At 42.5% G+C, this 23,540-nt stretch overlaps 1 protein-coding gene across 3 annotated transcripts in view; it reads right to left on the bottom strand.

The window, feature by feature from the left end:
• The window catches only part of LATS1 (large tumor suppressor kinase 1), a 47,789-nt gene extending 31,506 nt beyond the window's left edge, over positions 1-16,283 (bottom strand). Inside the window, exons 1-3 of one of the 3 annotated variants that reach the window (XM_066373018.1) lie at positions 15,675-16,283; positions 10,336-10,410; positions 5,312-5,798 (exon numbers count right to left, since the gene is read on the bottom strand). In XM_066373018.1, coding sequence (XP_066229115.1) covers positions 5,312-5,653 — 342 coding nt within the window. In that variant the 5' untranslated portion in view covers positions 5,654-5,798; positions 10,336-10,410; positions 15,675-16,283. Of the gene's footprint in view, positions 1-5,311; positions 5,799-9,612; positions 9,751-10,335; positions 10,411-15,674 lie in introns of all 3 variants that reach the window. The other 2 variants (XM_066373017.1, XM_066373016.1) reach the window with 2 other exon arrangements.
• Positions 16,284-23,540: the final 7,257 nt, after the last annotated feature.

Raw genomic sequence — 23,540 nt, 5'->3', positions numbered from 1 at the left:
ATCAACTCCCATATGTGCCTTGACCAGGCAAGCCCAGGTTTCAAACTGGCAACCTCAGTATTTCCAGGTCGACGCTTTATCCACTGCGCCACCACAGGTCAGGCGGTTCTGAAATTTTTAAGAGACCAAACCAATGCTAGCTATATAAATTGAGTCACTATTTTGTTTCAAGTATTATTTGGATTTTTGTTATAGCAACCAAACCCAATCTTTAACTAATACAAGGTACTGTATTGGTCACTTTTTTTGCCAATCAGAATTTGCAAATTTGTAGCAAAATATAAAGGAATTAGTAAATCTCACTTTATGCACAAATTTAAAATAACAGGCCTGACCTGTGGTGGCGCAGTGGATAAAGCGTCGACCTGGAAATGCTGAGGTTGCCGGTTTGAAACCCTGGGCTTGCCTGGTCAAGGTACATATGGGAGTTGATGCTTCCTGCTCCTCCCCCCATCTCTCTCCTCTCTCTCTCTCTCTCTCTCTCTCTCTTTCTCTGTCTCTCTCTCTCCTCTCTAAAATGAATAAATAAAATTTAAAAAAATTTTAAATAACATAAACCAACCCAAATTAAAATTCATCAGGGAGTGCTTAACTTTAGAACTGGTTAAGTCAAGTGCACTGTAACTGTATTTATCTATTATCACACAGCACTGCCAATTTAGTTGCTGAGAAAATTGGCACCCACCCATCTTTTCAATATTGTGAGAGCCATATTCTGGTAAAATGCACTGGAATTTCAGCCTGTGATGCTAGTGAAAATTATGCTGGCTTTTATTTTTTAATATACAGGTTGTGGCAAAAGTAGATTTACAGTTGTTCATATGAAAAATACAATAATAAAATAAGAATAAACTCCGTGTTTTCATGTACTCTCAACTGTAAATCTGCTTTTGCCCCACTCTATATATGTTAAAATATTTTTTACATTAGTAACAATATCAGCCAAATGCTCCCTAAGTGGGGTGCTTTAGTCAGTGTGGAAAAGAGCACCCTCAGATCAGTAACTTTGGAACAGAAGTCTCATGTGACAAGAAAACACATAACTATATTTTTGATATTCATGCCTAAAAGCAAAAATATGCTGCAAGGATTATAATTTCATGTGTCCCAAGAATACATCAATCTTATTTAACATTTGTTCCTTTGATTAAATCAATCTTGAAATATTTGAGGGTTTTTTAAATTTTACACATCACCAGAAACACCTTCTCAAAAAACTGCAACTGCCTGACCAGGAGGTGGCACAATGGGTAGAGCATTGGCTTGGGATGCTGAGGACCTAGGTTAAACCCTGAGGTAAAAAAACAAAACAAAAAACAAACAAAAAAAACCCTGAGGTCACACCTTGGGTGCGGGCTCATCCAGCTGGAATGCAGGGTCATTGGCTTAAGCCGGAATCACAGATTAAGACCCCATGGTCACTGGCTTGAAGCCCAAGGTCGTTGGCTTAAAGCCCAAGGTCGCTGGCTTGAAGCCCAAGGTTGCTGGCTTGAAGCCCAGGGTCGCTGGCTTGAGCAAGGGGTCACTGGCTTGGCTGGAGCCCCCTGGTTAAGGCACATATGAAAAAGCAATATATGAACAACTAAAACTGCAACAAAGAATTGATGCTTCTCATATCTCTCCCTTCCTGTCTGTCCCCCATTCCCTTCTCTCACTAAAAAAAAAAAAAAAGGCAACAAACTGCAACTGCCTTAACCTGGCATAGCAAATAGATCAGAGCTTATGAAATGATAAAAATAATTAAGTGACAACTGAGTAAGAACTTTGAAGTACCAAGTTGGGATTTTTTAAATTTAAATTTTTATTTTATTTTATTTTATTGGTGACAGAGTCAGAGGAGTCAGAGAGAGGGACAGATAGAGACAGACAGACAGGAAGGGAGAAAGATGAAAAGCATCAAATCTTCATTATGGAACCTTAGTTTCTCACTGATTGCTTTCTCAGATGTGCCTTGACCAGAGGGTTACAGCAGACCGAGTGACCCCTTGCTCAAGCTAGCAACCTTGGGCTCAAGCTGGTGAGATTTGCTCAAACCAGATGAGCCTGCATTCAAGCTGGCAACCTTGGGGTTTTGAACCTGGGTCCTCCAGATCCCAGTCTGATGCTCTATCCACTGTGCCACCACCTGGTCAGGCCCAAGTTGGGATCTTGAATAAATTCTGCACTGTAATAGAAAGTTGTCAGAATTAGTGATTCAAAGAGGTAATAGAAGTAAATTGCTGTATTCTTTACATCACCATGGGTATAAATAATACCATACCTTCATTATTTGGACAATTGAGGACTGATGAACGTCTAAATGCTTTCAGTAAAACAACCTTGCTTAAGGGGTTAATATAAGGTGACAACTTTGAAATGTGTGATTGTAACAGAGCTAACATATCTTTGTAATGCAAAGCAATTATATTGCCAACAGATAAAAGAATAGGGCATTGACCAATGTCTTAAATGTCTTAAAATTATCTACATTAGAAAGAATTTTTAAGTTCTTTAAAGGTATGGAACATGTTTGGTATGACTCACTATCCAGATTGATGGATTCACACATAAACACAAATGTATCTACAGCGGTTAAGTTATCTTACCTGCCTGACCAGGCAGTGGCGCAGTGGATAGAGCATCGGACTGGGACACAGAGGACTCAAAATCAAGACCCCGAGGGCGCCAGCTTGAGTGCGGGCTCATCTGGTTTGAGCAAAGCTCACCAGCTTGAGCCCAAGGTCGCTGGCTCGAGCAAGGGGTCACTTGGTCTGCTGTAGCCCCTCCCCATTAAGGTACATATGAGAAAGCAATCAATGAACTAAGGTGCCACAACAAGGAATTGATGCTTCTCATCTCTCCCTTCTGGTCTGTCTGTCCCTATCTGTCCCTCTCTCTCTGTCACCAAAAAAAAAAAAAGTTATCTTACCTAACACTTTACCACTTAAGAACCTTTATATCCATGTGGGTGGGTGGGTGTGTGTGTGTGTGTGTGTGTGTGTGTGTGTGTGTGTGTGTGAGTGACAGAGACAGGGAGACAGAGGGCAACAGAGAGAGGGACAGACAGGAAGGGAGAGTGATGAGAAGCATCAATTCTTCGTTGCGGCACTTTAGTTGTTCATTGATTGCTTTCTCATATGTGCTTTGACCGGGAGGCTACAGCAGACCGAGTGACCCCTTGCTCAAGCCAGCGACCTTGGGCTCAAGCTGGTGAGCCTTGCTCAAACCAGATGAGCCCGTGCTCAAGCTGGCGACCTTGGGGTTTTGAACCTGGGTCCCCCGCATCCCAGTCTGATGCTCTATCCACTGCACCACTGCCTGGTCCGGCTCCATGTGATTTTCTAAACTCTTGCTAGCAATATATAAAAAGAATAAGCCTGACCTGTGGTGGCACAGTGGATAAAGCCAACCTGGAAATGCTGAGGTCGCTGGTTCAAAACCCTGGGCTTGCCTGGTCAAGGCACATATGGGAGTTGATGCTTTCTGCTCCTTCCCCCTTCTCTCTCTCTGTCTCTCTCTCTCTCCCCTCTCTATAATGAATAAATAAAATCTTTAAAAAAAATAAATAAAAAGAATAAGAGCTGTGTCTTTATTCTTCGTCTTATGGCTAAGAGATTAGAGAGAAAAAACAGTGCTCTGGAGAATCTCCATTAAGCCATTTCTTGAACCCTCCAACTATTAAACAGGAAAACATCCCAGGCCCTCTCCTCTCCTTTTGCTCTATTTACAAACTCAGTATTTTTACAATATTTATACATAAAAATGATAGGAAATAGTACTAATCAAGTGGATGAATAGGTCAGAAAAAATAATCTTTTTTCTTCTAAATCTCCCTTATCAAATTCTTTACTTATCTCTATAATGCAAACTTAGATTCTCATTTTTAAAATTAAATATAGCAATAACTGAAAATGTGGTCACCAAAATATTAACAATAGAGAAAGAATTTTAAGGGTATTTTTGTATTATGGAACTAAATGTGATTTTCAGTTCTTCATATGTGTTGGGCAAATGAGTTTGTAAAATTTCTATTTTTTGCATTTGCTCACTTTTAATGTTAAAAATGGCGCTGGGCAGTGCCCGGTATGTGATCTATGCAATTGCAAATCACCTTCCTGCTGGGGAAGGGCCACTGTCTTGCTAATGTCTGCTAGAGGAGAGGGTTTCCTGCCGGAAAGCATTGAAAAAGAAGAGAGGAGAAGGAGAAGGAAGCCATGGTTTTGCAAAGTTTGTGCAGAGAGAAGGAGATAGGAAACAGAGGAGAGGGCTTTTGTGAGCTCCGCTGAGATTGGTGAGGCCTTTGTGTCTAGGAAAAACCAGAGAAGATTCTCTTGGTTGTGCAACCGGAGAACGTGAGCATGTGTCAATGGCTTCGGAAGCCCTGTGTGCTTGCTCATAGGCCGGTGCGAGTCTTCAATAAAGGAATGGCCCACCAGTTTTTGGCTCTACTGTTTTTTGACCATCTGTCCGAATTCAATGAGCACCTGCATGTGCATGGCCACAATGGCCGCAGCTACTGGCCATACAATATGTTTTAATTTTTAACAGGAAATAGATATGACTTTTACAATCAGGAGAAAAGATTCTATAATTTTGAAAGAAAATGTAATTAATGCTTGATTATTCACATTTAACTATATTTTCCATAGTCAATTTTTATCTAAAAAGATTTCTGCCACCTAAAATGTTCATATAAAGTATATGATCATGGAAAATAAACTATTAACCTAAATAACAAAATTTATTAATAACAAAATATGATTAAATAAATATGCTGTGAAAAACTTTTTAATGAGTTCTGAAAGTAAATATTTAAGCCTTGGCATAATTAACATGAACAGAAATTTCATTAAAATAAAACTCTGAAATTCTTGAAGACTGATCAACCTGTAAATTTGTAGTTTTTGTGAATTCAGCACTTGGACCTGAGTGGTGTGACTCCAACTGCTTGACGAAATCCCTGATTCTAGCTCCTGCTTTGGGACACATATCACTTAACTGGCCAGGCCTCAGGCCTGCCGGTTGTGCACCAGCCTCCAGCCCACCAGAGCTCCTAGCGCACTCACACTGCGGCCCTCCCCGCCCTCCCCGGGCTTTCTTCAGCTGCACTTCCTAACTCAGGGCCTAACCTTTTAAATCCCAGAAGCCAGAGAAAACAAAATAATAATTATTTTATTTTAACAATTACTAGAATTGTGAACACTCTTTGCTGATAGAATATACAAATATGTATACATTATATTTAGAAACCATTTAGGCAGGAGGTCACCAAAAATATGTAATATGACACAGAGTAAGAAAAATCCTGTCTTTTGTTTTTAAAAGTTCTTACCTCATCAAATCCAGCAGCTTGCAAATCTTGAAGCATTTGTTGATTAACCTCTGAAGTACTCCGACTTGTTTCATTTGCAAATGGTTGTAGCGAGTTTCGAATTTCCAGCAAGGCTTTATGATGAGTCCCAAATTTGGGTGGATTTCTGACTTGTCGAGGATCTTCAATTGACATTTTACTCAGGTTATGCTCAGCCTTGGCGGCATCCGATGGTTTGGATAAGTTCCTAAGGGATTCCCGAATTTCTTGCAACATTTGCCGACTACTGCCAGTGTAGTTACTGGCAGGAAAGGTCTTAGGCCTCATTTGTCTATATCCTTCTGGCTTTTCACTTCTCTTCATGAAAACATCTATATATATAACCCACACAAAGGACTTTAAGAGAGCCACTTGATAGATTCAGTCTTCTCTAGAACAAAACTGAAAAAGATCCTCTGCAGAAGTCCCCAGGAATGTTTAGAGTTCTTTACAATTGAAATAATTAACCCTAAAAAAACATAAAACGAAATAAAAGCTATAAAGTGATTAACTGATAAAGCAGTATCATGAATTAGGGGGTAAAATCCAGATTCAGGAGGCAGAGACCTAGGCTATATATCTAGTTCAGGCTCCATTATGGATTACTGTATGATAAGAACAAGTTAGTTAACCTCTCCGTGCCTATTTCTTACTCTATAAAATTATCTAAACTAGTGGTTATGATAAAAAATAATTTTAAGAGTGCTGTAGTAAGTATCAAAGTATATAAAATAAAAGGGGTTACTGAGTAAAAAATTCAATGGGCAAACTCATATCAACTTCACCAGTTTCAATTTTAGATTTCCCCAGGCCCTGGCCGGTTGGCTCAGCGGTAGAGCGTCGGCCTAGCGTGCGGAGGACCCGGGTTCGATTCCCGGCCAGGGCACACAGGAGAAGCGCCCATTTGCTTCTCCACCCCTCCGCCGCGCTTTCCTCTCTGTCTCTCTCTTCCCCTCCCGCAGCCAAGGCTCCATTGGAGCAAAGATGGCCCGGGCGCTGGGGATGGCTCCTCGGCCTCTGCCCCAGGCGCTAGAGTGGCTCTGGTCGCAATATGGCGACGCCCAGGATGGGCAGAGCATCGCCCCCTGGTGGGCAGAGCGCCGCCCCATGGTGGGCGTGCCGGGTGGATCCCGGTCGGGCGCATGCGGGAGTCTGTCTGTCTCTCCCTGTTTCCAGCTTCAGAAAAATGAAAAAAATAAATAAATAAATAAAATAAAATAGATTTCCCCAATTGTAGACTGGGACTCTAGCGACAGTACACTTACTAACAATTGGATGGGGAGTGGAACACTTGAAACTACGTCAACAATAAATTAAAAGCTTAAATTAAGAAAACAAACAAAGGCCCTGGCCAGTTGGCTCAGTAGTAGAGCGTCGGCCTGGCGTGCAGGAGTCCCAGGTTCAATTCTCGGCTGGGGCACACAGGAGAAGCGCCCATCTGCTTCTCCACCCCTCCCCTACTCCTTCCTCTCTGTCTCTCTCTTCCCCTCCCACAGCCGAGGCTCCACTGGAGCAGGATTGGCCAGGATGCTGAGGATGGCTCCATGGCCTCTGCCTCAGGTGCTAGAATGGCTCTGGTTACAACAGAGCGCGCCCCAGATGAGCAGAGCATCAACCCCTGGTGGGCGTGCCGGGTGGATGCCGGGTTGATCCTGGTTGGGTGCATGTGGGAGTCTGTCTGACTGCCTCCCGTTTCCAACTTAGATAAAAAAAAAAAAAGAAAAGAAAGAAAACAAAACAAAAACAACAGGATTGGGAAAGGACCTCTAAACCAAACTGTCTAATTTCTCACTGAATACATGAATATCTTCTACAACACACCAGAAGAATAGTCATCTAAAATCTACTGACATGTCTCCACTGATAGGGAAATCACTAACTGAAGAAAGCCATCCAATTTGGGATCTACAAAAATTGTTAGAAATATATTCTTTATTTGGAGAATCATGAAATCTGACTTGGCCTGTTGCAAGCCTGCCACAAGCCAGTGCTACACAACTTTGCCTACATTCTTACGAACCATCCGAACAGCTCTGTGCAGTGGGTTTACTCTCTCTCCTTTGTAAGAAAACAAGTTCAGAGAGTCTGGGTAAAAGAGTTTGTAAGTGGTATCACTGGGATGTGAAACACTGCTAATTACCCTCTACTGAGAGCCTATTTCTATTCTCATTGGATGTAATCACCACTCATGTTACATGAAGATGTCTATAGACAGACAGACATAGTTACCTCCTTGTCACTAAGGCCTCAGTCCTGTTATGTCCTCAAAGACCCTTTCCCTAGTCATCTAAATACTCTGTTTTATTGTTCTGGATAGTAGTTACCACTATCTAAAATTACCTTACTAGTTTACTTGTTCATTGTCTCCCTCACTGAAATAAAGCTCTTTAAGAGTAAAAAGAATCCTATTTGTCTCACTTAACCATTGTCTACCTACACCTACATCAGAGCCTGGCACAGAGTGCATGCTCAATAAATATACATGTTGAACAAATGAAATAAACACATGTCCCCTAAACACCATTAGCTCTTCCCTAATTCTAATCATATACTCTAGTTTGTCAAAAAAGTGCACAGGACTTACAATGGAAAAAACAAAAAAATTATTCAAGTACTTGTTCTGTTAATTATTAGCAATGTGAACTTGGGCATTTATAGGTAATTCCCCTCAAAAACTGTATGCTAAGGAATAAAATGGTTGGAGTAACAAGGATTACGATGAACAATGTAATACAATTAAAGGAATATATACACAAGTTTTTAATATGTAGAATGTTCCTTGCAATACCAAGTATAACAGCAAAAGATGACCTCAATCTAGATGCTCATCAGTAACTATTCAAGTAATTCACATTACATCTATATATGTGGTGAAGCAGATGTTAAAAAGAATTGATGCTGTTCTATCTAAATGTACTGACACGAATAGATGCCCATAATGTATTCCTAAGCAAAAAAAGGCCAAGTTTTACAACTATGTATAAAATCAGGTCATTTATAAATTTTTAGTAATTTTTTTTTAGATTTTATTCATTGTTTTAGAGAGAGAGAAGAGAGAGAGAAGAGGGAGGAGCAGGAAACATCAACTCTCATATGGGCCTTGACCAGTCAAGTCCAGGGTTTTGAACAGACAACCTCAGAATCCCAGGTCGACGTTTTATCCACTGCGCCACCATAGGTCAGGATAAAATCAAGCCATTTATATTCTAAAATTAGATTACAGTGATGTAGAACTTGTAAATATACTAAAACCTACCTAATTGTAACTGTATACTTTAAATGAGTAAACTTCATGCCACATAAACTATATGTTAGAGCTGTTAAAAATAATCCCTTTTTTTTTTGGCCTAACCTGTGGTGGCGCAGTGGATAAAGCGTCGACCTGGAAATGCTGAGGTCGCCAGTTTGAAACCCGGGGCTTGCCTGGTCAAGGCACATATGGGAGTTGATGCTTCTAGCTCCTCCTCACCTTCTCTCTCTTTCCCTCTCTGTCTCCTCTCTAAAATGAATTTAAAAAAAAAATTTTTTTTTAAAATAACCCCTTTTTATTTTTTTGAATTATATTTATGAATATTCATTATACATATAGATGTGTATCTGTAGCAGGCCTGAAACAGGATGAAGACCTAAGGCAAACCACTAAAAAGGCAGTTTTCTGATGACTTAACCTCAATAATCACTACTTTTACGGTACAATTGCTACATTAGTTATGAATCAATCAAAATTCTACTTGGCAGTGTACATTTCACCATTTTGTAAAAATAAAAACGATACAGCCTGACCAGGTGGTGGCGCAGTGGATAAAATGTCAGACTGAGATGGAGAGGACCCAGGTTCGAGACCCCAGGTCGCCAGCTTGAGTGCGGGCTCATCTGGTTTGAGGAAAAGCTCACCAGCTTGAACCCAAGGTTGCTGGTTCCAGCAAGGGGTTACTTGGCCTGCTGAAGGCCTGCGGTCAAGGAACATATGAGAAAGCAATCAATGAACTAAGGTGTTGCAACGTGCAATGAAAAACTGGTGACTGATGCTTCTCATCTCTCTCCGTTCCTGTCTGTCTGTCCCTGTCTATCCCTCTCTCTGACTCACTCTCTGTCTCTGTAAAAAATAAATTAATTAATTAAAAAAAATTTTTTTTAATGGAGGATAAAAAAAGATACAGTCTGTCACTGTGTTGCTGAAAATTACACATATTCTCTCTACAGAATAACCTGATCTACTGGTAATTACTTCACAAATGAAATTAGGTCTGATATCTCGTGCTTCTAAGATGGAGTTGCCTGACCTGTGGACGTGCAGTGGATAAAGTGTTGATCTGGAACGCGGAAGTCAACGGTTCGGATTCCTGGGCTTGCCTGGTCAAGGCACATACGGGAGTTGATGTTTCCTGCTTCTCCCCTCTCTGTCTCTTTCTCTCCCCTCTCTAAAATGAATAAATAAAATCTTTTAAAAAAAGAAGAAATATGGATTCTGGCTTGATGGTGGTCGTGCAGTGTATAGAGCAGTGACCTGGAATGCTGAGTTCCTAGGTTCAAAACCTCCAGGTTGCCAGCTTGAGCATAGGCTCAACAGCTTGAGCACTGGCTTGCTGGCTTGAGCCCAAAGGTTGTGGGCTTGAAGCCCAACATCACTGGCTTGAGCCCAAGGTCACTGGCTTGAAGCCAAAGGTCACTGGCTTGAACTGAAGCCCAAAGATCGCTGGCTTGAGCCCAAGGTCACTGGTTTGACCAAGGGGCACTGGCTTGCCTGGGGTCTCCTGTCAAGGCACGTACAAGCAACAATCAACGATCAACTAAAGTGAAGCAACTACAAGTTGATGCTTCTCTCTCTCCTCCCTCTTGCTCTTTCTCTCCCTTTCTGTCTCTATCTCAATATCAATTCAAAAAAAAAGAAAAAACACTCTAAAAGAGAAAAAAGAAAATGGTTCCTAATGATAAACAATTTTTTCCTAAGCCTTTCCAAAATATTAATAGCTAATAAATTTTTCAAGGTGTAACATTTAGCTCACCTTCCAAAGAGAGAATATTCCCTCAAAGCTCAATCTGTGGTCAAGGATGGTAATGAAAAGATCTACCAGACGTTCCTGCAGAATAATGACCACAGGTCACAGAGAACAACGGGTGAAGGGAGTTCCTCCCTTTAGAGTTGAATAACGATCCAATCTAGGAATCTCTCCTGCCTCCAGAGCTGGTTGCTTTCACAAGATATGTCTATAAAGATTTCGAAATTATTATACGTCAGGAATTGCTATCTCTCATTCTTCTCTTTCTCTAATACAAGTGTTATTATGGCCTTCTCATCCTTGTTCTATCACTGTGTACTGTGGTGAGTGATTAGTGGAACAGAAAGCAAGAGCAAAGGTAACCTCAAAAGTCTCTGGACCAAGAGGAGCCCTATCAGGACCTGATGAAGATGACTACGGTATATATGGACCACAGGACCAATAAATCTAGCTACTGCTGCTTAGGGCCCAATATTATAGCAAAAAACAAAACAAAACACAACCATACATTACTATGAATGTCTTTCCACAACAGTAAGTACAGTATTTTCTTGATTCTAAGATGCATCCTTTTCTACATTCTAGTATTTCTAAAGTTAAGTATATCTTAAAAAGCATTATTAAAAGAACCTGTCAGCTACAAAGCAGAGAAGCTCTGATGCAGCAGACAATAGCACATAGCCAACTTGACCACAAGTAAAAGGTGAAATTTCCTTGTCACTTCAATTATATTATTTTTTTTAACTGTTTATTGTATTGATTTTAGAGAGAGAGGAAGGGAGAGAGGGAAAGACAGAAACATCGATCTGCTCCTGTATGTGCCCTGACCGGGGATAGAACTGGCAACCTCTGTGCTTCGGGATGATGCTCTAACCAACCGACCTATCCAGCCAGGGCCAATTGTACTATTTTCATTGGCAGCACCATGTACGGTAGACTCTGAACCTTTAATTAATGCTCGGAATGTTACTATGATATAGCATTACAAACTCAGAAACTGCCTGTCATGCAGCAGGCAATGAAATTAAAGGCATAAACAACTGCAAAATTTAGGCAAGATTACAGAATTTTCAAAGGTGAGAAACGCTCTTAGGAAGTACAATCACTTAAACACGAAATATGTGTCAAAACATACTATCTTCAAGCCCTGGCTAAGTAGCTCAGTTGGTCAGTGTCATCCTGATCCAACAAGCTTGCGGGTTCGATCCCTGCACATGCAAGGCACATGTAAGAATCAACCAATGAATCATAAATAAGTGGAACAACACACTGATCTCTTTCTCACTCAAATCAATCAATAAATAAAAAAATTTAAAAACTTATTGTCAAGACCCTTAGCTGGGAAGCTTGGTTAGAGCATCATCTGATACGTCAAGGTTGCGGGTTCAATCCCCGGTCAGGGCACATACAGGAATCAACCAATGAATTCACAGATGTTCCATTTTACTATGCTTCATAGCTTACATTTATAACATATTCCTTGTACATATTAAAATTAGTTAATAAAAAAAATACTACATCAAACATTCTTGTGCACACACAACTGCGAACTTCCCTTAAGATAAATTCCTAGAGCCTGACCAAGAGGTAGTGCAGTGGAGAGAGCACTGGTCTAGGACACAGAGGACCCAGGTTCAAAACCCCGAGGTCACTGGCTTGAGCGCAGGCTCATCCGACTTGAGCACGGGTTCACCAGTTTGCTGGCTTAAGTGAGGGCTCACAGACATGGTCACTGGCTTGAGGCCAAGGTGGCCGGCTTGAGCAAGGGGTCATTGGCTCGCTTGGAGCCCCTAGTCAAGGCACATATGAGAAAGCAATCAATGAACAACTAAGATGCTGCAATAAAAAATTGAGGCTTCTTATCTCTCTCTCTTCCTGTCTGTCTGTCCCTTTTGGTCCTTCTCTATGTCTCTCTTGATAAAAAAAAAAAAAAGGTAAATTCCCAGAAGTAAAATTGCTGGGTCTAAAAGAATGCATACTTAAAATTCTGATACTTACTGTCAGACTACCTTCCAGAAAGGTGTACTAAATTTACAATCCCTCCAACAAGGTATGGTCAACACTGGCACTAACAAATCTTAGTAATCTTTGATAATGACATGTGAATATCCCATTTAATAATAGGTAGAGAATTTTTAAAAGAACTCTTCAAATGAGTCTTTCTAATAGTTCTGATCATGTCACTCCCTCCTCAGAATCTTCAGGGATTCCTTTAACTTAGCAAGTAAAGTAAGAGCTCTGGAGTCAAACTCCAGGGTCGGAATCCCAGTGCCACCACTAATGAGCTGGCCTCAGTTCCTTCATCCTCAAATGAGGAAAATGATTATTCTATTTAATAGGGTGATTTTGATCATTAAATAAGTATAATACATGTCAAATGTTTAGAATAAGTGACTGATTTAGTAAATGCTAGTTATCTATTTCTTTCTGATATCTTAACCAGACTCCCTCACCCCACCCATCTTTTACTCTAATCAGGCTCTCAGCTGATTATCCTGCACTTTTTCTATTTTCATGTCCTTACACATCCTGCTTGTTCTACATGGGAGATCCCCTGCCAAACTTCTTCTTGTAGAGAAGTTAGACCCAACCTCTAAGATGCCATTCAAAGGCCTCCTTCATGAAGCTTTCATTGAACTGCCAGTTGTTAACCTTCTCCTCTGAAATCTAAATACACTTTGCATTTGTTTTTACCGATTCTTATACTTATTTTTTCTACAGAATTCATAAAGCATAGGTGTTTCATATATACATACATATATATTGAAAACTCTGTGTATATATGGATATATATATATATATATATATAATCTTCCCCTCCCCCCAGATGAGTTAACTGATCCAGAGAAGGGAAGTGGCCTGCTGAGGTTCATATGGCCAGTTGCAGACCATGCAGGGAATGGGCTCCACACATCCTAAACCAGCCCAGTGCTGTTCTCATCATACTTACATCTGTTTTTTAATTGATTTTAAAAGAGAAAGAGGGACGGAGGGAGAGAGAGACACAGAGAGAGAGACAGAGACATTGATTTGTTGTTCCACCGATTCACGCACTCATTGGTTGATTCCCCTGACCAGGGATCGGACTTGCAACCTTGGTGTATTGGGTTGACACTCTAACCAACTGTACTACCTGGTCAGGGTCATACCTACATATGAGTTTCCTAAAGGCAGGGATTAGGACTTACTCGTTCTTTGAAAGGACATTTAAATTGGTTAGACTGAATAGATAAAACCTCCATTTCTTTATAAATTCAGACCATCATCAAATATATAAATATCAATAAATCCAAACATATATTATTGATATCTTGTCCAACTTAGAATGTTACTTTGGGTTGAAATAGATTTATAAAAAAGATGGCCAATCTCAATGGTCCAACCAAATCAGTTATGAGAATAGCAATAGTCATATGTACTGTCTCTTTCTTAGCAGCAGGGTCTTAGCTGTTTACACAGCAATACTCAAGAATCTTTGCCTATTTTTTTCAATTTGCTTTCTAAGAATTAACTAGTCTAAAGTGAATACAATCACTATATTTCATGTTCCTGTTGAAAAATAACTGCCACTTCTATTTGATAAAAATGTTGCTCAGCCTGACCAGGCGGTGGATAGAGCCAGACCAGTGGATAGAGCGTCAGACTGGGATGCCGAAGACCTAGGTTCAAGACCCCAAGGTCGCCAGCTTGAGCGCGGGCTCATCTGGTTTGAGCACAAGCTCACCAGCTTGGACCCAAGGTCACTGGCTCAAGCAAGGGGTTACTGGGTCTGCTGACGGCCCACAGTTAAGACACATATGAGAAAGCAATCAATGAACAACTAAGGTGTTGCAATGCGCAACAAAAAACTAATGATTGATGCTTCTCATATCTCTCTGTTCCTGTCTGTCTGTCCCTATCTATCCCTCTCTCTGACTCTCTCTCTCTGTAAAAAATTAAAAATTAAAAATAAATAAATAAATAAAAATGTTACTCAATGACTAACTTTTGGGGTCTACAAAATTTCCTCACTAAATTAACATTTAGAATGAAAACTAAATAACCAGAATTGGAACAGTTCCAAGGCTACATTAAAAATAAAAACTCAATCTATAGAACGAAATCCAGATAATAAAATATAATGGTACTTTACTTGCTTTCAGGGTGGCAAGGCATATTCAATAAATATTCAGACATGGAAAGACTGCACCTTTCCCAGAATGTACTGTGATCTAGTTTCTTGCAGTAGCAGCTGATCAGAGGAACACAATGCTACTTCTTTTCCTGGTAAATCAAATTCCTCCACTGCCGCAGGGGATGAACTAGCCCATTTTACCTGTCTGTCAACTTATTAAAGAAAAGAAATTAACTTAAATCACAAATGTGGTTATCTTAGCAGAGTACACTCATTCTAATTATAATAAGTAATTATATTCTTAACTCCTCAGGGAGAAAATTTGATAAAAATTTTAAACTTCATAAATAATCCACAAAGGCTGAACAAGCTTTATGATCCCGGAGATTCAACTCTCTCAAAATGGCCTGATAACAGTATTATCTGCGTGTGCAATTATACAATTTCTCACTAAGTTTATGAATAATTTGTACACGATGACATCTTTTAAGCCATATGGATCAACAAACATTAAAACTTAAGTTTCCTTACAAAATAACTTTCAGTTGAGAAGTCAGTGAATGGGGTTAAATCAAGTCACCAGAGAGTCATTCTTCAAGATACAAGTTCTTGAAGTCAAAATAAACCATGTTCCCTTGATTTTCTTTACTGCAATCTTTGTATTTATATGTACTCTTCCTCCATAAAGGTCACTCCAGCTCTCCTACCCCTTCCAACTATGAACAGTAATCTAACATTACAGTGAACTAGAAATAGAAATTCCCGAGATTTCTTCAAGGTATAACCAGGATAGGGTCCCTCCTGGATGCAAAGAACAGTAGCTCTTTCAGTGTAATAGCCCTTCAGAAACCCCTTTCGCTTTCTTTCCTAAGCGCCGCTGAGCCGTGCGTGTTGCGGGCACGAGTGGATTGGGAGACAGTAGCCGCCAAGGCCTCCAGCAAAGCGGGCTCTTCCCAGCCTAACCTGCACCTCAAAGGCCGCAAAGCCTGGGGCTCTTCCTCCCGCTCCGGGCGCGGCCAACCCTCGCTTCCCCAAGGCAGGGCTCAGCTCCGGTCCATGCAGCCAACCAAGTCAGGCCCGGACCGGACCGGACCGGGCCAGCCCGCCCGCCTGCAGCAGCCCATGGAGCCCCGCCAGCGGGGATGGGCGTGGGCCCCGGCGGCCGCCGCCCCGCCGACTCCGGCTCGGAAGGAGAGGGTGCGCCCCACCCGCCACGCCAGCCCGGACCTACCTGCGAGGGAGTGCGGGGCTCCTGGACAGCGGCCACGAACTGGAAAGCGGGCGCCGGGTGGCCGGAACCCCTTCCAGGGACCCCAAGTAGCCCCGGAGGAGGGGGCAGGGCAGGGGGACACACCTGGGGCTGCCAGGGGCCAGCGCGGCCCGTCGCGAGGGTCGCGGAGACCTGGCTCTCCCCTTAGCACCAAGCCGTTGCCACCGTCGCCGCCATTTTGCCTTCCACTCGGTGTCGCCGCGGCCGCACTCCGCCGCAGGTTTCCCGGATGTGAGCATTTCCCGGCGTCGCTTGCGCGGGGGCCGGGGACTGGGGGCTTCAGCCCGCCCGGCGCCTGGGAGAGCGCCGCCTCCGGCCTCTCTCCGTCGCCCGGGGCCCGCTCTTCCGCATGCTCGCCAGCGTCGCCTCGCGTCGCCCCCGCCAGGCGCTGTCCCAGACTCGCCCCAGTTCGTGGGAGTAAGGTCTCGCCGCCCCAGCCCACGCATTTGACTTCAGCCTCACTTTTTTCAGTTAAGCTTTTTCTATGGACCGGGATATAGAGTCAAGATGTGCATCTCGAGGAGCTTAATTCTCAGGAGGGAACAAATGATTTCTCTCTGAAACCTGGCTGTAGACATCAGGATGGGGGATTTCTCTAGGCTTTGAAATAAAATTATTTTTTGCTTAGCTCTCCTCTCCCCAGTAAATCGGCGAGGTTAAGTATTTTCCAAAGCGGCCATTTAATATAATCTTGAACCAAGAAAGATGAATAGAGATTTTTATGTCAGCCAAATTGATCGATGAGAAAGGCATTATTGCCGCAATTGGAATAACGGTGATGACCAGAGAGGTTATAATTTTTGTTAAATTAAATTGGAAATTTGGGATGGAATCATTGGGTGTTTGATGTTTGAAAGTACCGCCCACTCTCTGTAGAGGCCTTTGCCACTTCAGCTTCTTGAAAATGTATTCAGTTGGTATCCCCCTTTGTCATTTTTCTACTAGTCTACTAAGATTTTTTAAAAATATTTTATTTATTCATTTTAAAGAGGGGGGGGGGAGGGGAAGGAGCAGGAAGCATCAACTCCCATATGTGCCCTGACCAGGCAGGCCCAGGGTTTCAAACTGGAGACTCAACATTCCAGGTCGATGCTTTAAACACTGCACCACCACAGGCCAGGCAAGATTTTTTTTTGATTAAAGATTTTCTTTTTTTGCCTGACCAGATGGTGGTGCAGTTGTTGGAGCATTGGACTGGGATGTGGAGGACCCAGGTTCGAGACCATGAGGTCGCCAGCTTGAGTGCAGGCTCATCTGGTTTGAGCAAGGCTCACCAGCTTGAGCCCAAGGTCACTGGCTGGAGCAAGGGGTCACTCGGTCTGCTGTAGCCCCCGGGGTCAAGGCACATATAAGAAATCAATGAACAACTAAGGAACTGCAACAAAGAGTTGATGTTTCTCATCTCTCTCCCTTCATGTCTGTCTGTCCCTATCTGTCCCTCTGACTCTCTCTGCCACAAAAAAAAAAAAAAAAAAAAAAAAATCCCACAAAAAACACAAACCAAAAACTTTTTTTTAGCGAGATAGCATCAACTCATAGTTGCGGCCCCCTAGTTGTTCATTGATTACTTCTCATATGTACCTTGACTGGGTACTCCAGCAGAGCCAGTGACCCCTTGCTCAAGCCAGCGACCTTGGACTCAAGCCATTGACCCTACATTCGAGCTGGTGAGACTATGCTCAAGCTGGCAAACTCAGCCGTTTGAGCCTGAGTCCTCAGTGTGCCAGGCTGATGCTCTTATCCAGAGCACCGCCACCAGACAGGCTGATAGACTTCTTTTTCTGATGTTAGTTATTGGTTACTACATCCAGAACTTCAAATGTGAAAACCTCTGTTAAAAGATTACATTCTGGCCCTGGCCGGTTGGCTCGGCGGTGGAGCGTCGGCCTAGCGTGCGGGGGCGGGGGGGCCGGTTCGATTCCCGGCCAGGGCACATAGGAGAAGCGCCCATCTGCTTCTCCACCCCCCCCCTTCCTCTCTGTCTCTCTCTTCCCCTCCCCCAGCCAAGGCTCCATTGGAGCAAAGATGGCCCAGACGCTGGGGATGGCTCCTTGGCGTCTGCCCCAGGCGCTAGAGTGGCTCTGGTGGCGACAGAGCGATGCCCCGGAGGGGCAGAGCATCGCCCCCTGGTGGGCAGAGCTTTGCCCCTGGTGGGGCGTGCCGGGTGGATCCCGGTTGGGCGCATGCGGGAGTCTGTCTGACTGTCTCTCCCCATTTCCAGCTTCAGAAAAATGCAAAAAAAAAAAAAAAAAAAAGATTACATTCTGGCCCTGGCTGGTTGGCTCAGAGGTACAGCGTCGGCCCAGCGTGTGGAAGTCCCAGGTTCGATTCCCAGCCAGGGCACACAGGAGAAGCGCCCATCTGCTTTCTCTCTCTCTCTTCCCCTCCTGCAGCCAAGGTTCCATTGGAGCAAAGTTGGCCCAGGAACTGAGGATGGCTCCGTGGCCTCCACCTCAGGTGCCAGAATGTCTTGTGGTAACCGAGCAAAGGCCCAGATGGGCGGAACATCACCCCTGGTGGATGTTGGTGGACATCCACATGCTGGGTGGATCTTGGTCTGGCCCTTGTGAGAGTCTGTCTGACTTCCTTCCTGTTTCTCACTTCAGAAAAAAAAAAAAAAAAAAGATTACATTCTGCTCTGGCCAGGTGGCTTGATTGCTTACCGTTAGAGCAGTGGTTCTCAACCTTTCTAATGCCGAACCTCACAATACAGTTCCTCATGTTGCGGTGACCCCAAACCAAAAAATAATTTTGGTGGCTACTTCATAACTGTAATTTTGCTATAGTTATTATTCGGAATGTAAATACCTGATATGCATTATGTATTTTCCGATGGCTTTAGGCGACCCACCGGGGTTGCGACCCACAGGTTAAGAACCACTGCGTTAGAGCATCATCCTGAAGCACAGAGGTTGCCGGTTTGATACCCAGTCAGGGCACATACAGGGACAGAACAATGTTCCTGCCTCTGTTTTTCTCCCCCTCTCTCAATAAAATCAATTTTTTAAAAAGATCATATTCTAAGAGCACTTGGTTGAAAGTCTATGTTCTATGAACACAGTTTGTACAAGGTAGAGGATTTGACTCAAAATGAGTGATTTAATGGCCCTAGTTTTTATTTTCTTCAACTTTATTTTCTTAATCAAGTAACCTGTAGAGTCCCTTTCAGCCTCAAAACCGTATTATATGAATCTCATGTATTCTCAGGCCTGCTTCCCCTTTCCAGAAGGAATATGTATATATTTGGAAGAAAGACCATAGTATCCAGTCACTTATGTCACCAACACATAGAAATTCTTCCCTTAAGTTTCTCAATTCTCTCAGTATAAAGGCAAGTTATCTCCATAGATTACTGTCTATAGCAGTGGTAGTCAACCTGGTCCCTACCGCCCACTAGTGGGCGTTCCAGCTTTCATGGTGGGCGGTAGCGGAGCAACCAAAGTATAAATAAAAAGATTTAACTTTAGTAAGTTGTTTTATAAAGATTTATTCTGCCAAACTTAGCAAAAATCCGACATAAAGTACTTGGTAATTATTATTATTATTTTTTGTATTTTTCTGAAGCTGGAAACGGGGAGAGACAGACTCCCGCATGCGCCCGACTGGGATCCACCTGGCATGTCCACCAGGGGCGACGCTCTGCCCACCAGGGGGCGATGCTCTGCCCCTCCGGGGCGTCGCTCTGCCGCAACCAGAGCCACTCTAGCGCCTGGGGCAGAGGCCAAGGAGCCATCCCCAGCGCCCGGGCCATCTTTGCTCCAATGGAGCCTGGGCTGCGGGAGGGGAAGAGAGAGACAGAGAGGAAGGAGGGGGTGGGGGTGGAGAAGCAAATGGGTGCTTCTCCTATGTGCCCTGGCCGGGAATCAAACCCGGGTCCCCCGCACGCCAGGCCGACGCTCTACCGCTGAGCCAACCGGCCAGGGCCGGTAATTATTATTATATGCTTTTAACTTGCTGTAACTCTGCTTTATAAATTTTATAAAGTAAAGTTACTTCCCTACATTATAAATCACCATTACTGTGGAACCAGTGAGTGGTTAGAAAATTTTACTAAGAGATACACAAAAGTGGGCGGTAGGCATAAAAAGGTTGACTACCCCTGGTCTATAGCAAAGTTCCTTGATAATCCAAGGAGCTGGGTGAATTGCTCTATGACTAGGTGGTTGACTCCCATTAAGTGGGGAGACAGAAGGGCAGGGACAGACAGTAGGAGTGATATGGAGGGAACCTACAAGATTAAAAATGGCTGAAACTGCAGGTGGGGGTGAAGGTGGATGTGAAAGACCAGGAAAATGGTTACAAGGGGTGCTAGTCATCTGAGAGTAGCTGTACCTGCCATTCATTTGAAGGTCTTTGTATCACTGAAGGAAAATCCTTGATCCAGCTTCAGTTTACTCAACCTTTCTATGCTTCATGCAAGTGGCTATTATTGTCTTCTACCTCTATGAGGGCAGAGAATCTATATAAATTATTTGGAATTCTAATCAGATTTGTCTCCTCCCCCATTTATTGATATCAATGTGTACTTGTGGATATTTATTTTATACTTTGGATATTTTATTTTGTTGAGCAAACTGCTCCAGCCTTGGCTATTGGGAGCTTTGCCAGTTGGCTTCTGTGTCCCTTAGAATTTCCTTACTCTGCCACAAGATGTTGCAAGCAATCTCATGTATCTTCAACCCCTCCATGGAGCCCTGATTCCTTTTATTGGAGAATGATACTAGAAACCAAATCTGAGGGCTAGGTATGCTTAATGCTACTTGGGTATCATTTCTTATATGACCTCTCTGGCAAAATGATTTTAAAATAAGTTCATTCCATACTATGTGCACAGGTAAAAGTCTTTTTGCATTTGTTACAGCTATTATTTCACAGTCTAGTTTTAATTTAGTTTCAAATATCCATGGCCTACAATTGTTTTGACAGTAAATGTTTTGTTGGGGTGTGTGTGTGTGTGTGTATGTGTGTTTTGACGAGACAGTCAGGAAGGGGGAGAGATGATAAGCATCAACTTGAGGTTGTGGCACCTTAGTTGTTCATTGATTGCTTCTCATAAATGTCTTGACCAGAGCCAGTGACCCCTTGCTGAAACCAGTGACCATAGACTAAAGCCAGCGACCCTGGGCTCAAGCCAGAAACCATGGGATGTCGATGATCCCACACTCAAGCCGTCAACCCTGTGCTCAAGCTGGCAAGCTCAGGGTTTCGAACCTAGGACCTCAGCATCCCAGGTCAACACTCTATCCACTGTCACCACCGGCCAGGCATCAGTGCGTTTCTGATGGCTTTGTTAGGTTGGTCTGTCAGCTACTGTCCCTTAAAGTTGTCATTTATGACAATTTGGAACTTAACATGAGTTTCTTTTTAATTAAATATTTTATGCGATCAGCTAGATTCTAGGCTTTCTTCTCCTTTCTCACCACGCCCATCCCCCTCCACGGTTTCTTTCCTCTAGGTACACCTCTGATATAGTGAATGTTGTTGGGAATTTTTAATTTTATTTGGACAATTTTAACAGGGTAACATTGATCAATTAGAGTACATAAAGTCAGAGAAAACATCTCCAGATCATTTTGACATTTGATTATATTGTATACCCATCACCCAAAGTCAAATTGTCCTCCGTCACCTTCTATCTGGTTTTCTTTGTGCCCCTCCCCTCCCCCCACCCAGGAATTACTTTAATGCTAAGATGATTGCAGTCCAGGATGTAGCTGTTAGTCATTCTATAATACATTGCCACGTAAACTGAGTCGTGGTTCAGGTGATGCCAATGAAATAGTTTAAATAGCTTTTGTCATACGTTGGATCACCCTAGGTTTCATATCTGTAAAATAAGAGCACTGCTATTGCTCTACACTAGCTTAATTAGTTTGAGATAGATAGTACATTGATACCATAAGCTTAAATGATACAAACGACATATACAGTAGTGAACTTGGTTTGCTTCTTTTTTTAATTTTTTTATTTATTCATTTTAGAGAGGAGAGAGACAGAGAGAGAGAGAGAGAGAGAGAGAGAGAAAGGGGGGAGGAGCTGGAAGCATCAACTCCCATATGTGCCTTGACCAGGCAAGCCCAGGGTTTCGAACCGGCGACCTAAGCATTTCCAGGTCGACGCTTTATCCACTGCGCCACCACAGGTCAGGCTGGTTTGCTTCTTGAAAAATGGATTAAAAGGATATTTCTACAATACTACAAAACAAAGCGTTATTCACGAAAGACAGGAATTTTTCAATTATGCCACATAGTTGATAGGATCATAGCTATAGCACAGATGTTGTCTCACAATAGTCTCATGAACAAGAGAAATGGGGCAGAATGCCAACCAATAGGATTGGTTTATAAGTATCTCAGTGATTACAGCCATAAACCAATGATTCATGTCAATGCTAATTGAGAGGACACTATTAGTGGACCTAAGTAATTCAGTCCATTTAACCTATTTCCTAACCAATCGGATGAGGAATAGAAAGCATGCAATGCTGAAAATAATCTGCTTCTCAAGAAAAGATTCAGAAGTGACTGTTAATTCTGTCGTATGCTGAAATAAAACTTGTCTTCTTAGAACAAGGACAGACCTACAGTAAAGATCAAAATCATCTGCATTCTGGCCAGGTACCTGGTTAGTCTGCACATACCAATATGCCAAGGTTGCAGGTTCAATCCCCAGGTCAGGGCACATACAGGAATCAATCACTAAATGCATAAATAAGTGGAACAAGTCTGTTTCTCTTTATCTCTCTAAAATCAATATATTTAAAAAATTTAAGTTATTTGTTATTTTAAAAATCATATGCATTAACTCAATATTGGAAGTATGGTGTAGGAGTATCATGTCTGAAAACTTAGGAGTTTAAGTTCAACTAGTCAGCAGTCTATTGGAATAATTCTGAACAAATGTCAGTATTATTCAAATAAACTAAGACAGCGTCACAAAAGAGTACTGTACTCAAAGTCAGGATAAGATACGTATCATACTCTCAAGTGAAGACAGCACCTGGAAAGTGTTCATTTCGGAAGCCCGGAAGCCACCTTTTACAGGTAGCCTTTGGGAAATGGGAGTATTTTTAAAGGGGAAACAAGATTGTGAACTCAGATCAGTTTGTACTGTGTCAGAGCTTACTATGGATCAGACATTATATTAAATATTGTCAATGTAACACTGAGACATGGCTCTCCTCTTCAGCTTCTGGTCCAGCAGAGGGAGTCAGGCTACTTACCATACTGCTCTCAGCACAAAGTAAGCTCTGCACAATGGGCTTCTGAAACAGTACAATTTAGCCCCGATTGTCAGAGGCCAGCGAAGGCTTTCTGGAGAAAATGACACCTCAAAGGAGTCCAAAGGGTAAGCAGGATTTAGCCAAGTAGGGCAAGAAAGGCTGGAAAGGGAACCTCGCCCACAAAAAACCATTGAAGGGATTGATTAAGAAGTTTTACCCCAAAGAAGATACAATATATGGTTTTGAATATGAAAGGAATTAAATTTTGTGGCTCTTGAGGAAAGAAGATAAATGGAAGCATATTTCCATCAGTATATGAACACTCATTTACTTAGAGAAACTTTATGGCAAAGTACCCCAACATAATGCAAATTCAATAAAGGACCAGCAATGGGCTGTCTCAGCAGGTGCACGGGATCATTTTATTAAACCACAATAACATTATTCTACCTTTACTTAAAGGACCATTTTGAGTCCCACTCACACAAAAACCATGCCATCATGCAGAATCAACCAGTGCTGTCCAAATGAGGCTGCACAGTATATTTTCAAATGTATGGATGAGAACTTGTTGGGAGTGTTGTGGAAGGGATGATTAAATCTAG

Source organism: Saccopteryx leptura, chromosome 3, assembly GCF_036850995.1.
Source record: "Saccopteryx leptura isolate mSacLep1 chromosome 3, mSacLep1_pri_phased_curated, whole genome shotgun sequence".
Taxonomy (NCBI): Eukaryota; Metazoa; Chordata; class Mammalia; order Chiroptera; family Emballonuridae; genus Saccopteryx; species Saccopteryx leptura.
The sequence above is the reverse complement of the archived record's forward strand: the minus strand, read 5'-3'. Positions and strand labels throughout refer to the sequence as shown.